General features: G+C 41.5%; 1 protein-coding gene across 2 annotated transcripts in view; it reads right to left on the bottom strand.

The window, feature by feature from the left end:
* Positions 1-1,900: 1,900 nt before the first annotated feature.
* LOC103121597 (aldehyde oxidase 2) overlaps positions 1,901-13,243 on the bottom strand; it is a 122,537-nt gene continuing 111,194 nt past the window's right edge. For both annotated transcript variants that reach the window (XM_060194183.1, XM_060194182.1), the window contains 2 exons: positions 8,685-8,760; positions 1,901-4,107 (listed from right to left, as the gene is read on the bottom strand). In XM_060194183.1, coding sequence (XP_060050166.1) covers positions 8,707-8,760 — 54 coding nt within the window. In that variant the 3' untranslated portion in view covers positions 1,901-4,107; positions 8,685-8,706. The remainder of the gene's footprint in view (positions 4,108-8,684; positions 8,761-13,243) is intronic.

The raw sequence follows: 13,243 nt of genomic DNA on the forward strand, positions 1-13,243 counted from the left end.
TTTTGCTTTGCGCCATGTGCGCTTAACCGGCTGCGCCATCGCCCGACTCCCTTTATTTTTTTTGAGGAAAACTTTTTAAAAAAATATTTATTTATTTTCTCTTTTGTTGCCCTTGTTTTTTTTTTATTGTTGTTGTAGTTCTAAATTCCTATTATTCATACAAAACTAGGAACCCAAATTAATGTTGTATTTAAATGTCAGTCTAATCAAAATAAAATGTAAGCTATCAAAACAAAAAAATACACCAAGAATTACATATGTATCTGTGTTGTTTTTTTTTAAACATGTGAATGTATCATTTATTTTAGAAATGCAGCAGGTGGGATGTGGTACAGTAGGTAGAGTGCAGGACTTGCAGATATAGAGCCTCAGGTTTGAGCTCTGTGCCAGAGGAGAATAATGTACTGGCCTCTTATATTAAAAACAAAGCAAAACAAAACAAAACAACCCTAAAAATAATTTAGTAAGTTTCACTGTTAACAATGCTTCTTGAATCAAAAGGAAAACAAAGGGAGTCGGGCAGTAGCGCAGTGGGTAAAGCGCAGGTGGCGCAAAGCACAAGGACCAGCTTAAGGATCCTGGTTCGAACCTCCGGCTCCCCACCTGCAGGGGAGTCGCTTCACAAGCGGTGAAGCAGGTCTGCAGGTGTCTATCTTTCTCTCCCCTTCTCTGTCTCCCCCTCCTCTCTCCATTTCTCTCTGTCCTATCCAGCAACGACGACAACATCAATAATAACAACAACAACAAAGCAGCAAGGGCAAAAAAAGGAAATAAATAAAAAATAAAAAAATAAATAAAACAAAAAAGGAAAACAAAACAAAACAACAACAACAAAAAACATACCTAGTATCAAGTATGTGGTTTCTTTTAAAAATATAGTTTATGGGAGTCAGGCAGTAGTGCAGCGGGTTAAGCACAGTTGGCGGCAAAGTGCAAGGACCGGCTTAATGATCCCAGTTCGAGCCCCCAGCTCCCCACCTTCAAGGGAGTCACTTCACAAGCGGTGAAGCAGGTCTGCAGGTGTCTGTCTTTCTGTCCCCCTCTCTGTCTTCCCCTCCTCTCTCCATTTCTCTCTGTCCTATCTAACAACGATGACATCAGTAACAACAACAATAAAAAACAGGGACAACAAAAGGGGAATATTAAAAAAAAATTTTAAATGTAAAAAAAGTAAAATAAAAAATAAAAATGTAGTTTTTTAATATTGGTAACACTCAGATCTTAGTGCCTCAAAACACATGATAATTTTTGTCTAGAACCTTCTATTTTTAGCACTTTATAGTTCTCAGTGATAATAAATGGAAAATCAAGTCGCAGTCACCATTCTTTTTTTAAGCTAGCTTTTAAATTTAATTTTTATACATTATTTATTAGATAGAGACAGAAATTTAGAGGGGGGAAGAGGAGATAGAGAGGGAAAGAGTCAGAGAAAGACACTTGCAGCCCTGCTTCACCACTTGTGACACTTTCCTCCACTGCAGGTGGGGACAAGGAGCTTGAACCTGGGTTCCTTGCACACTTTAAAATATGCACTTAACCAGATGCGCCACTACCTGGCCCCGATTTTTTATTTTTATGTCTTTCTAGACTACTAACTTTTAAATTAATTTTTAAAATTATCTTTATTTATTTATTAGATAGAGACAGTCAGAAATCAGGAAGGAATGGGGAGATAGGGAGAGAGACAGAGAGACACCTGCAACACCGCTTCACCACTTGCAAAGCTTTCCCTCTGCAGGGGAGGACCAGGGGCTCAGAACTAGGTCTTTGTGCACTCAACCAGGTGAGCCACCCACGCCCCCTCCAGTCACCATTCTTAACCTTAATAGAACAGATTTAAACGAACTTATTTGTTATCATTTAAAATGATGCAAATCATTAAAAAATTCTCACATTCATATTAGATTACACAGTCAAGGATTTTATTTTCAAAAGAGCTGTTTTTTTTTTTTTTTTTTTAAGACTGTTTATTAGTGAGAAAGATAGGAGGAGAAAGAACCAGATATCACCCTGGTACATGTGCTGCTGGGGCTTGAACTCAGGACCTCATGCTTGAGAGTTCAGTGTTTTATCCACTGAGCCACCTCCCAGACCATGAACCAACTTTTTTTAAAAATTGTGATTACTTTCAACTTATTTCACCCCCTACACACTCCTCCTATCTTCCCAGCCTTCGTAGCACACGTCTTGCATAACTTTCACCTTGCCATGATCATTCTGCACCTATGTCCTTTCTCTCTGTGCTCCTTTCCTGCTTCCTCCCTTGGGTCCCTGGGGCTGAATGGAGCCTCCAGATTCAGTGGATGGGACTGCGGATGGCTGTGTCCAGCCTGGTCTGCCTGATCAGATAAAACTCCTTGTGTCCAGAACCTTTAGCCGCCATCAGGCTGAACCGCATCCTTCAGCTTTACCTTCTTACTCTCTGCTTGCAGTTTATCCTAACTTTCTGACCCAGTAATACCCAATTCACATGCTGATTCCTTTTCCTCTGCAGGTCTCTCAAATTCAAGTTGATGGAATTTGGTGAATCCTTTGAGCACCGCTTCGCTCTGGCTTATGTTGGTGCCGAGGACTGATTCTGGGACTTTGGAGTTTCAGGCACGAAGTCTTTTTACTTTACTATCTTCATAATCCTCCTGCATGCTTTTAACCACCACATAAGAGTGCTTAAAATATAGAATTCTTGCAGATACCTATCATGGGGAGGTGTGAGGTTGTGCCTTTGAGTCAACAACTGAACTGTAAACCACTAACCCCCAAATACTGTGGAAGAAATAGAGAATTCTGGGGGGCCGGGCGGTAGCACAGCAGGCTAAGCTCATATGATGTGAAGGATCCAGGTTAGGTTTCAGCCCCCACCCCTACTTGCAGGGGTGAGGCAGGTCTGCAGGTGTCTTCCTCTCCCCCTCTGTCTTTCCCTCCTCTCACCATTTCTCTCTGTACTATCCAACAACAACATCATCATCAACAACAACAACAGTAATAATAACCACAACAACAATTAAAAAAAACAAGGGCAACAAAAGGGGAAAAAATATCCTCCAGGAGCAGTGGATTCATGGTGCAGGCACCGAGCCCCAGCAATAACCCTGGAGGCAAAAAAACAAAAATAGAGAATTCTTTTAGCCAGGGTGGAGGGTAGATTGCATAATGGTTATGCAAACAGACTCTCCTGTCTGAGGCTCCAAAGTCCCAGGTTCAATCCTGCACCACCATAAGCCAGAGCTGAACAGCACCCTGGTTAAAAAAAAAAAAGGAAAGAAAAGAATTCTTTTAGCTGAACAGGGACGTATCCCAGAAACTCTGTTATGAGATCAATGTTTTTCATAAACACCTAGAAAAAGTAGAGCTTTGTGATAATACATTCAAAATGTTTTTGTAGAGCTGGCAAAATAGCTCACTTGGATAATGTAAAGCCCAGGTTCAAGCCCAGACCCCACCACATTGAAGGAGGCTTTGGTACTGTGGTCTCTTATACTCCCTCTTTCTCTCCATTCTCTTGGTATCCACATCTCTTAATAATAATAATAAATGTTTCGGCATTGCTTTCCCCTTCAAATTCCAAAAGAAAGTTAGCACATCTACATGCGGATAATTCCATGTTTTTTCTGTCAAGTGCACATACATAGAACCATAGCTAATTTATAGTAAATACTAGACAAGACCTTCTGGGACTTTTCTGGTGTTCTGTGACTACTGATTCAAGCATATCTCTGGGAAAAGTGATCAAATATTTATCTAGGAGAAGTAGCTCTCATTCTGTGACTGTAACCTGTATTATGTCATCCAGTGAGACTGGGTGATCACATAAAGGAAAAACAATTTTTTTTCCAGCAACACTTACATGCTATATAGTTAGATAGAAATCAGTGCCAAATGTGCTTATTGTGGCTTTTGCAATATCTGTCAGGTAGCCACTAGACTAGTGCATAATCTATGTGAAAAAAAATGTAAGTAATGATTCATCTAGCTAATGAAATTAGACTTGAGTAATGTCTCTAAATTTTGTCATTTTTTTTTTCCTCCCATGACTATATAAGAATATCAGCTTGGAGGTCCAGTTAGGGCGAAGAGATCATCTTTGTACTTGTGGAAAAACTGAAACACCTGGGAAAGGAAAGAAAAGAAAATGATTATAAAACAAAGTGTGCAGGGGGTCGGGTAGTAGCACAGTGGGTTAAGCGCATGTGGCTGCAAAGTACAAGGACTGGTATAAGGATCCCAGTTCAAGCCCCCGGCGCCCCACCTGTAGGGGCGTTGCTTCACAGGCAGTGAAGTAGATCTGCAAGTGTTTATCTTTCTCTCCCCCTCTTTGTCTTCCTTTCCTCTCTCCATTTCTCTCTGTCCTATCCAACGATGACATCAATAACAATAATAACTACAACAACAATAAAAATACAAGGGCAACAAAAGGGAAAATAAATAAATAAATATAAAAATTATAAAAAAAATAAAACAAAGCATGCATAATCCTTATTTTAATTTTATTATTGTTATTTTTTTTTCTTGAGACCTTGGAGCCTTGGGCATGAGAATACCTTTGGCATAAACTATTATGCTATCTTCCCTATACCTCACCTTTTTTTTTCCCCCCATGGTGTTGAGTGGATCGAACCTAGTGCCTTATACATGTGGAACATACTATACCAGTGAGCTATACCCCCAAGCCCCAGCACCTTGATTTTAGTGTATAAGAACAATAAATAGTTAAAAAGTTGAATTAGCAAGTTTTTTTTTTAATTCTTTATTTGTTGTATAGAGACAGTCTGTTATAAAGAGGAGAGGGGGAGATAGAGAGGGAGAGAGACAGAGACACCTGCAGCCCTGCTTCACCACTCACAAAACTTACCCCCTACAGGTGGGGACCTGGGGCTCAAAGTTAGATGCTTGTACATTGTAACATGTGCGTTCAACCACCAGGCCCTGCAAGTTTTTTTTCTTAAATGTTTATTTATTCCCTTTTGTTGCCATTGTTGTAGTTATTTTTGTTGTCGCTGTTGTTGGATAGGACAGAGAAAATAGAGAGAGGAGGGGCAGACAGAGAAGGGGAGAGAAAGATAGACACCTGCAGACCTGCTTCACCGCCTGTGAAGCAACTCCCCTGCAAGTGGGGATCCTGGGGTTCGAACCGGGATCCTTATGTAGGTCCTTGCGCTTCGTGCACTTAACCCGCTGAGCGACTGCCCGACCCCCTTTTTAATGTATTTTTACCTTAAGCCAGTCCTTGCGCTTTGCGCCACCTGGGCTTAACCTGCTGTGCTATGGCTGGAATCCCGCAGGTATATTTTACTTATTTATTATAGTTTGGCAACCTTTATGGCTATGAATAAATACATTTAGGTAGTTAATCATTTTCCCCACTTATAAAACTATTACACAGATTTATTAGATGAGATCAGAACTAATTTATTTATTTATATTAGTGATTTAATATTGGTTTACAAAATTATAAGATAAAAAGGGTACACTTCCAAATTGTTCCACACAGTTCTGTGTCCCCATTCCCTCCACTGGAAACAGCAGTGGTTCTCCCAAGGTGACAGATATGGGTTGACTCATTTCTATAATGAGTTCAGAACTTTTTATGCATTTTTAGAAGATCTTAAAAATGCTTCATGGGTCATGTACGCATATATGATTTTAGGGTGACTTGTATTTAAGAAGGCCAATGTTTAGCATTTGCTTATAAAGCAAATACAATAATTAAGTTACTTTGAGAAAGGCAGATGTTTGAAGCTTAAAGCAAAGGATGACAGAGACTCAGAATGCAATTTCTTTTTTTATATTTATTTATTTACTCCCTTCTGTTGCCCCTGTTTTATTGTTGTAGTTATTATTGTTGTTGTTATTGATATCATTGTTGTTGGCTTGGACAGAGAGAAATGGAGAGAGTCGGGGCAGACAGAGAAGGGGAGAGAAAGACCTACTTCACCGCCTGTGAAGTGACTCCATTGTAGGTGGGGACCCAGGAGCTCGAACAGGGATCCTTCATGCCAGGTGCGCTTAACCTGCTACCACTCGACTCCCAGAATGCAATTTCTAATTGCAGGTTATTTTAATTGTGTGACGTGGAGAAAATTCTGATATCAATGATTACAAAGTGGAGCAAGGTGTTTTGGATTTTTTTTTTCTTTTTTAAAATATATTTCTTTATTGGGGAATTAATGCTTTACATACAGTAAATATAATAGTTTGTACATGCATAACATTTCCCAGTTTTCCATATAACAATACAACGCCCACTAGGTCCTCTGTCATCCTTCTTGGATCTGTATTATCCCCACCCACCCACCCCAAGTGTTTTGGATTTTTAAAAAATTTGTCTTGCAAGCTGATGATGGTCTTCATTTTTTAACTTTATTTTTTAAGATTTATTTATTTTTTAAGAGCTAGATGAAAGAGGTAGAGAGAAAGAGAGAGGGAGAGAGAGAGAAAGAAAGGAGTAAGGCAGGGCCAGAGGAGTGCTCCATAGCATAGGCAGTGCCAAATCTGGGTCTGCTTGCAAATCCAGAACTCTATTGCTTTGCCTTGGGCTGCTGTTTTGAAAGTCTGTACAAAATCTTGGTGAGCAGTTGATTCACTGGTGGATTCATGTGCTCTGCTCACAGTAATTGAGTGATATATATTGTGTTTATATTCTATATATATTTACATATATATATTTGCCCTGCTCTGGCTTATGGTGTGCCTGAGATCTGAGTGTATGTTTTTACGTTATGACGTTACAATCATTTGTAATACATTTCTAGGTGTTGACATTGATTTTTTGCTGCTATTGTGAATGAACGGAAACAAAAAAATTATCAACTATCTGGTGTAATTTAACAAAAATATTAATACAAGTTATGTTTATGTGAGAAGGCACAGTGAAGTTAAAGTTACTCATATAAGCTGTTTTAGGCATCACATTTGGAAAGTCAGCTTGATGAACAAACTCTGTTTCCTCTGCATCTGTGACATATGTTTCTTCTTTCAGCTTTTCTTTTGTTGCCCACTAAGTGTACTGAAAAACAGAATGCTAATTTTCTGATAGTGAAAATATTTCTTTATGCTAGTATATGTCCCAAGTAGTTTAGTAATGATTCTCCTCTGTACTTTGTGGTAGTTGAACTCAGTGAATACAAATAGATCACTCCTCAAAGTAGCAGTAGTTAATAGTAAATCTGGCAGTCAATAGATCACAGCCTGGTGTTGTGCACCCAGTTGTTATTCTCAAAAGAATCAGATTCTAGGATCTCTAATATCCTCACCTGTCGCATCCTCTTTTTGAATTTATTTTAAAGTGAAAGGGAAAACTGCTATGTTGGATAATACACTCCTACCCTGCTAACAAAAATCAGCATGTTTAGTGTCAGAAGACTAAAATGTAGAATGAAATTTTATTTATTTATTTATATATTTTTATTTTTTGCCTCCAGGGTTATTGCTGGGGCTTGGTGCCTGCACTATGAATCCACTGCTCTTGGAGGCCATCCCCTCCCCCCTTTGTTGCCCTTGTTGTAGCCTTGTTGTGGTTATTATTGTTGTGTTAATGTTGTTCATTGCTGGATAGGACAGAGAGAAATGGAGAGAAAAGGGGAAGACAGAGAGGGGGAGAGAAAGATAGACACCTGCAGACCTGCTTCACCGCCTGTGAAGTGACTTCTCTGCAGGTGGGGAGCCGGGGCTGGAACCGGGATCCTTGAGCAGGTCTTTGTGCTTTGCGCCATGTGCGCTTAACCCATTGCACCACCGCCCTACCCCCTAGAATGAAAATTTTTTTTTAATATTTATTTTATTTATTTATTCCCTTTTGTTGCCCTTGTTTTTTTTTTATTGTTGTAGTTATTATTGTTGTTGTTGTTGGATAGGACAGAGAGAAATGGAGAAGGGGAAGGCAGAGAGGAGGAGAGAAAGATAGACACCTGCAGACCTGCTTCACCGCCTGTGAAGCGACTCCCCTGAAGGTGGGGAGCCGGGGTTCGAACCGGGATCCTTATGCCAGTCCTTGTGCTTTGCGCCACCTGCGCTTAACCTGCTGTGCTACAGCCCGACTCCCCTAGAATGAAAATTTTTAAAATGAAACTTGATTCACACATTTGTGTAATTCTAACAGAATATAACAGGATGCAGTCTGAAAGTCAGTCTGCTGCTGCTTTTTAAAACAGTCTTTTGAGTCATTTTTATTATTTGCCTCCAGGGTTATCGCTGGGGCTCAGTTCTTGCACTACAAATCCACTGCTCCTGGAGGCCATTTTCCCCCCATTTTTGTTGCCCTTATTGTTATTATTGTTATTGTGACCTTTGTTGTTGGACAGGACAAAGAGAAATCGAGAGAGAAGAGGGGAAGACAGAGAGGGGGAGAGAAAGATAGACACCTGAATACCTGCTTTACTGTCCGTGAAGTGACCCCCCTGCAGGTGGAGAGCCAGGGGCTCGAAATGGGGTCCTTATGTTGGTCCTTGTGCTTCATGCCATGTGAGCTTAACCCGCTGCGTTATCCCCTGGCATTATTTATTATTATTATTATTATTAATTTTGTGGAACTGATTGCTCACTTGAGCTTCCTTTGGTGTCAAGGCACCTCCCATATAGTAACAGGGCTCGAACCTGGTCTGTACCCATGGCAAGGCATGTCCCCTACCTGGTGAACTACTGATATATCTCAGTTGTTGAGTAATGATCTTGTAGCTTACTGATCTTACCTTTTAGGAAGTGACAGCAATGTTATGCTATACGGATAGACCAAGGTTTAAATGTCTTCGGATCATCTCTTGGGATCTAAGAAAGGAAGCAAATGAAATACTTAACATCAGTAACACTGTAATATTTCACTAGGAAGAGTGTATAAATATATACCTTTTGAAAAAATTTTTTTCCTGATTTGAATTTGTGAAGGCAGAATTTCCCTGGGGGTATTGGACTGTGCTGCTCCTCTCAAATGACAGCTCAGAAAAGACAGAGGGTCCGTGTTTTCATCTCTGCCATCATTCACGTTGCTGAGAGGACACTGACTAGCTACCTAGTGAGTGCCAGGGAATCACACAGCCTGTGAGAGCATTTGAGGGAAGAGGATAGAAAAGGAAAAGTGCTTAGACTGAGAGTTGTTTGCTTTGGAACCTTTGGACCTGACCTCTGCAACGACTTGAGAACACCTCTGTTTCGACCTGTAGCCAAATAATCCATGAGGCTCAGAGTCCCTGTGAGTTAAACCCCAGACACGGTACACTCTCCTGAGCTACACGTTCTAGAAAATTACTTGTTTATTCTTCTTCCTTGTGGTCCTCAACATCTACCTTCTTTGCTTGGAATTCTCCTCTTAGAATTGTCCAATAAACAGAACGTATGTTTCCCTTTTTCACTGTGGTCATGCATTTGTTTGAAGGGCTTACTTTTTGTTACAAAGGTCTTAAAACCAAAAGCAGGGAGTTGGGCAGTAGCACAGTGGGTTAAATGCACATGGCACTAAGCACAAGCACCGGCAGAAGGACCCTGGTTCAAGCCCCTGGCTTCCCACCTGCAGGGGGTGGGGTCGCTTCACAGGCGGTGAAGCAGGTCTGCAGGTGTCTGTCTTTCTCTCCCCCTTTCTGTCTTTCCCTCCTCTCTCCATTTCTCTCTGTCCTATCTAACAACAACACCAGCAACAACAACAATAAAACTACAACAATAATAAAAAAAACAAGGGCAACAAAAGGGAAAATAAATAAATAAAAAAACAAAAACAAAAAACCAAAAGAAAATGTAAAACATTCCCAATAGTATGAGACCAAGGAGGTGGTGCAGTCAGGAGAAAGTGTGTGAGGTCCTGAGTTCAGTTCCTGGTGTCACATATGCCAGAGGAATGCTCTGTTTTTTTCTGTTTTTCTCATTCATAAAATAAATAAACCCATATTTATATGAAAAGAGACCTTCATGTCTAGCCGGGTGGTGGCACACCTGGTTATGTACATGGATTACCAAGCACAAGGAGACTCATGTGTGGGTCTCTGAAGTCTCAGGTTCAATCCCCTGCACCACCATAAGCCAGAGCTGAGCACTGCCTACATATATATATGTGTGTGTGTATAATTATAATGTAAATATGTTTATATGTTTTCATAAAATAAATATGATAGAAGAAAAAGGCTCCATAAATAATGGTAAGTTCTCATTTTTCCCAAAATCTTTCCTACTAATATGTATTTCAGATGAATACAAAAAGTAGACATGAATCAAACAAAACTCGCAGCTCTTAAGGCCAGGAACTTTACAAATTCTTTTTTTTCTTTTCCTACCCTGAATGACTATTGGGGGCTGGAGGGTGAGGAGAGGGTTAATGGTTTATGATACGGTCACTGACACATGGGTATAAATTTCTCATCTCCTTGTCATAGGTGTCCACAAAACACTCTCTCTCAAACTAAGTCCTTTCCCACTATCCTGTACCAGCACCCCTAGGCCCCTTCCACCCCTCCCTTCCTGTCCTTTCCCAGAGTCCTTTGCTTTGGTGCAGTGCACCACACCCAGTCCTGCAAATTCTATTCTTCTTATTCTTTACTGAAATATAAATGGAGGGCTTGTTTGCCTTTCTCAAAGGGCTCTCCTCATTCTCTTTTTAATTGCTCCTGAGGGAGTTGTTTGACTATCTGATTTATAATCTTGTTCCACCCTGACTGGCTTGGACACTGGACAAAGCTTCCCAGTCTAATCTGAGGTAGATTCAGGTCAACTTTTCTGCTTAGATGAAGAGAATATTTGTCTCTTTTTATTCCTTTATTTACTTAACCAAACCTAGGATCTTGGGGTACTCTTTTTCTCTGGAGCTTAGATCCACATCACTCTTCTGCTACCCTGGCCTTCTGAGGTCTGATCTACCCTCCGAAGTCCTTGAGTGAAGGCATACATTTCTCTTTCTAACCTCAAAGATGTCAGATTTACAGCCCTGGGATGATAGCTGCTTTTTTGGCCTTTGAAGACCTCCTTCCCCTTCTCTCTTGCCTGGTCTGCTACTCCCTCCACTGCTCTGGGCTGGCTTTTTTCTCCCCTTTTCCAGATAGAGACAGAGAAGGAGAGATAGAGAGAGAGAGAGAGAAAGAGAGAGAGAGAGAGAGTGAGAGAGACCCCACAGCATTGAAGTTTCTTTCAGTGATAAGAGTCAGTCTTGAACTTGGGTCACACACACGGCAAAGCAGTGTACTGTCTAAGTGAGCTGCTTTGCCTCTCCCACCCCTTTCTCCCTGATTATTCTTGGTAGTTTTAACTACCCCACTACAGATAATTGGGGCTCCAAACCAGGTCCCCTTGACTCCAGGGACCATGTCATTTAAAAAAAAATTAATTTTTATATTTATTTATTTTCCCTTTTGTTGCCCTTGTTGTTTTTTATTGTTGTAGTTATTAAAATTAATTTTTTATATTTATTTATTTATTTATTTAACCTTTTGTTGCCCTTGCTTTTTATTGTTGTTGTTATTGATGTCGTCGTTGTTGGATAGGACAGAGAGAAATGGAGAGAGGAGGGGAGACAGAGAGGGGGAGAGAAAGACACCTGCAGACCTGCTTCACTGCTTGTGAACTGACTCCTCCGCAGGTGGGGATCTGGGGGTTCGAACCAGTATCCTTATGCTGGTCCTTGCGCTTCGTGGCCACGTGCACTTAACTTGCTGCGCTCCTGCCTGACTCCTGGGACCATGTCTTAATCATCGTCCGTTTTTGTCAGGTGAGATGGCTGCTCCTCTCCTGTTTCACACTCTGAGAGGACATCCGGGATGTCCTCTTCCTTTCCAACTGTATTCTGTCTGTTCCCTTCCACTGCTTCTCCTGGCCAAAGGTCTAACCTTCCAGAGACTGAGAAGGAGATGTTTGCTTACTTATTATTATTTGTAGTAGTGTTTAAGATTTATTTACTGTATTTTTAGGATTTACTGATTTGTGAGAATGAGAAAAAACAACAACAGCAACAAAGTATCACGCTGACCCATGTGATGCCAGGGGATTAGAACTTGAGAACTCTTGCTAGAGAGTTCAGCATTTTATACATTATGCTACCTCCCAGGCCACTGGAAGGAGATTTTTAGATATAGGAATACATGTAATGGTTTTTCAAGAAATCCCCCATTGTAGGAAGGGTCACCATGTATCTCTGTGGGGAACACAGTTCAGTCCCTGCATCCTGGGAAAAGCATGGTCAGTGTGAAACCAGTTTTGCAACCTGTTAGAAAACTAATAAAATCTCTCCCAAGAAACCATGAGAGGGAGAGAGAAGACTGTGGTGAGGAGTGCCTGCAGGCCCGTCTGAGTGTGCGTGTGCCTGTGTGTGTTCCTGCATATCAGGGAACATCCAGTGGGTCAGGCTCAGTCTTCTGAGGAGGCCGCGGTGCAGCCTCCCTTCACTCTGAATCCTGCAGTCTGCATCTGTGGCTCCATTCTAGAACCCACGAGACTGAGGTGTGCTCGTGGGATTGTAAGGCTCTGCTAACTATCTGTGACTCAGCTTTCAGAGAACAGGCTGGCAACTGCATGTTTCTACATGTTGAGAATAGAGTGTAATCTCCCCCAGCTCAGAGAAATGCAAGGCCATGCAGAAGAGAGGGGAAGGGAGGGGAGGGGAGAAGAGAGGAGGGGAGGGGAGAAGAGAGGAGGGGAGGGGAGGGGAGAGGAGGGGAAGGGAGAGGAGGAGAGAGGAGGGGAGAGGAGGAGAGAGGAGGGGAGAGGAGGAGAGAGGAGGGGAGAGGAGGGGAGAGGAGGGGAGAGAAGAAGAGAGAAGAGGAGGACTGACTCGGGCTTGGGACTGAAGCAGCTTAGATGGAGTGGGTTGCCCATAGCCCCTGCCTGGAGCCTCTTTTATTTCATCTGGCACAAACGGCTCCCTTTACAGGGCCAGAGAGGCCGCACTTGTAATGCTGAGTATTTTCAAGTCCGGGAACCTAGAAATGCAAAAGAGGGGTGCGGAGCTAGCATGTCTTCCCATGCACAAGACCCTGACTTCAAAATCCTGACACCACACAGGAGCACTATTTGCATTTCAGGGAGCTCCATGGATGTCGGAGTGGAGTTTTTAGCTACAGGAGGTGGAAACTGAATCTGCTGATTGGCTTTCTCTGGTTCCTGACCTTGGCAGCCTACACACATTGTGTTTTCTGTAGTTACCTTAATAAATACTTTTCACTGTGAATGAGAACAAAAGTACATTTTTTTTTTTTGCATCTGTCTGGACTGTGAAATTCGCCAAGACAGTATTTTCTAATTTGAAAGGCAGTGCAGCCATAAATGTCTCTGAATCCTA

This window comes from Erinaceus europaeus, chromosome 7 (genome assembly GCF_950295315.1).
Source record: "Erinaceus europaeus chromosome 7, mEriEur2.1, whole genome shotgun sequence".
NCBI lineage: Eukaryota > Metazoa > Chordata > Mammalia > Eulipotyphla > Erinaceidae > Erinaceus > Erinaceus europaeus.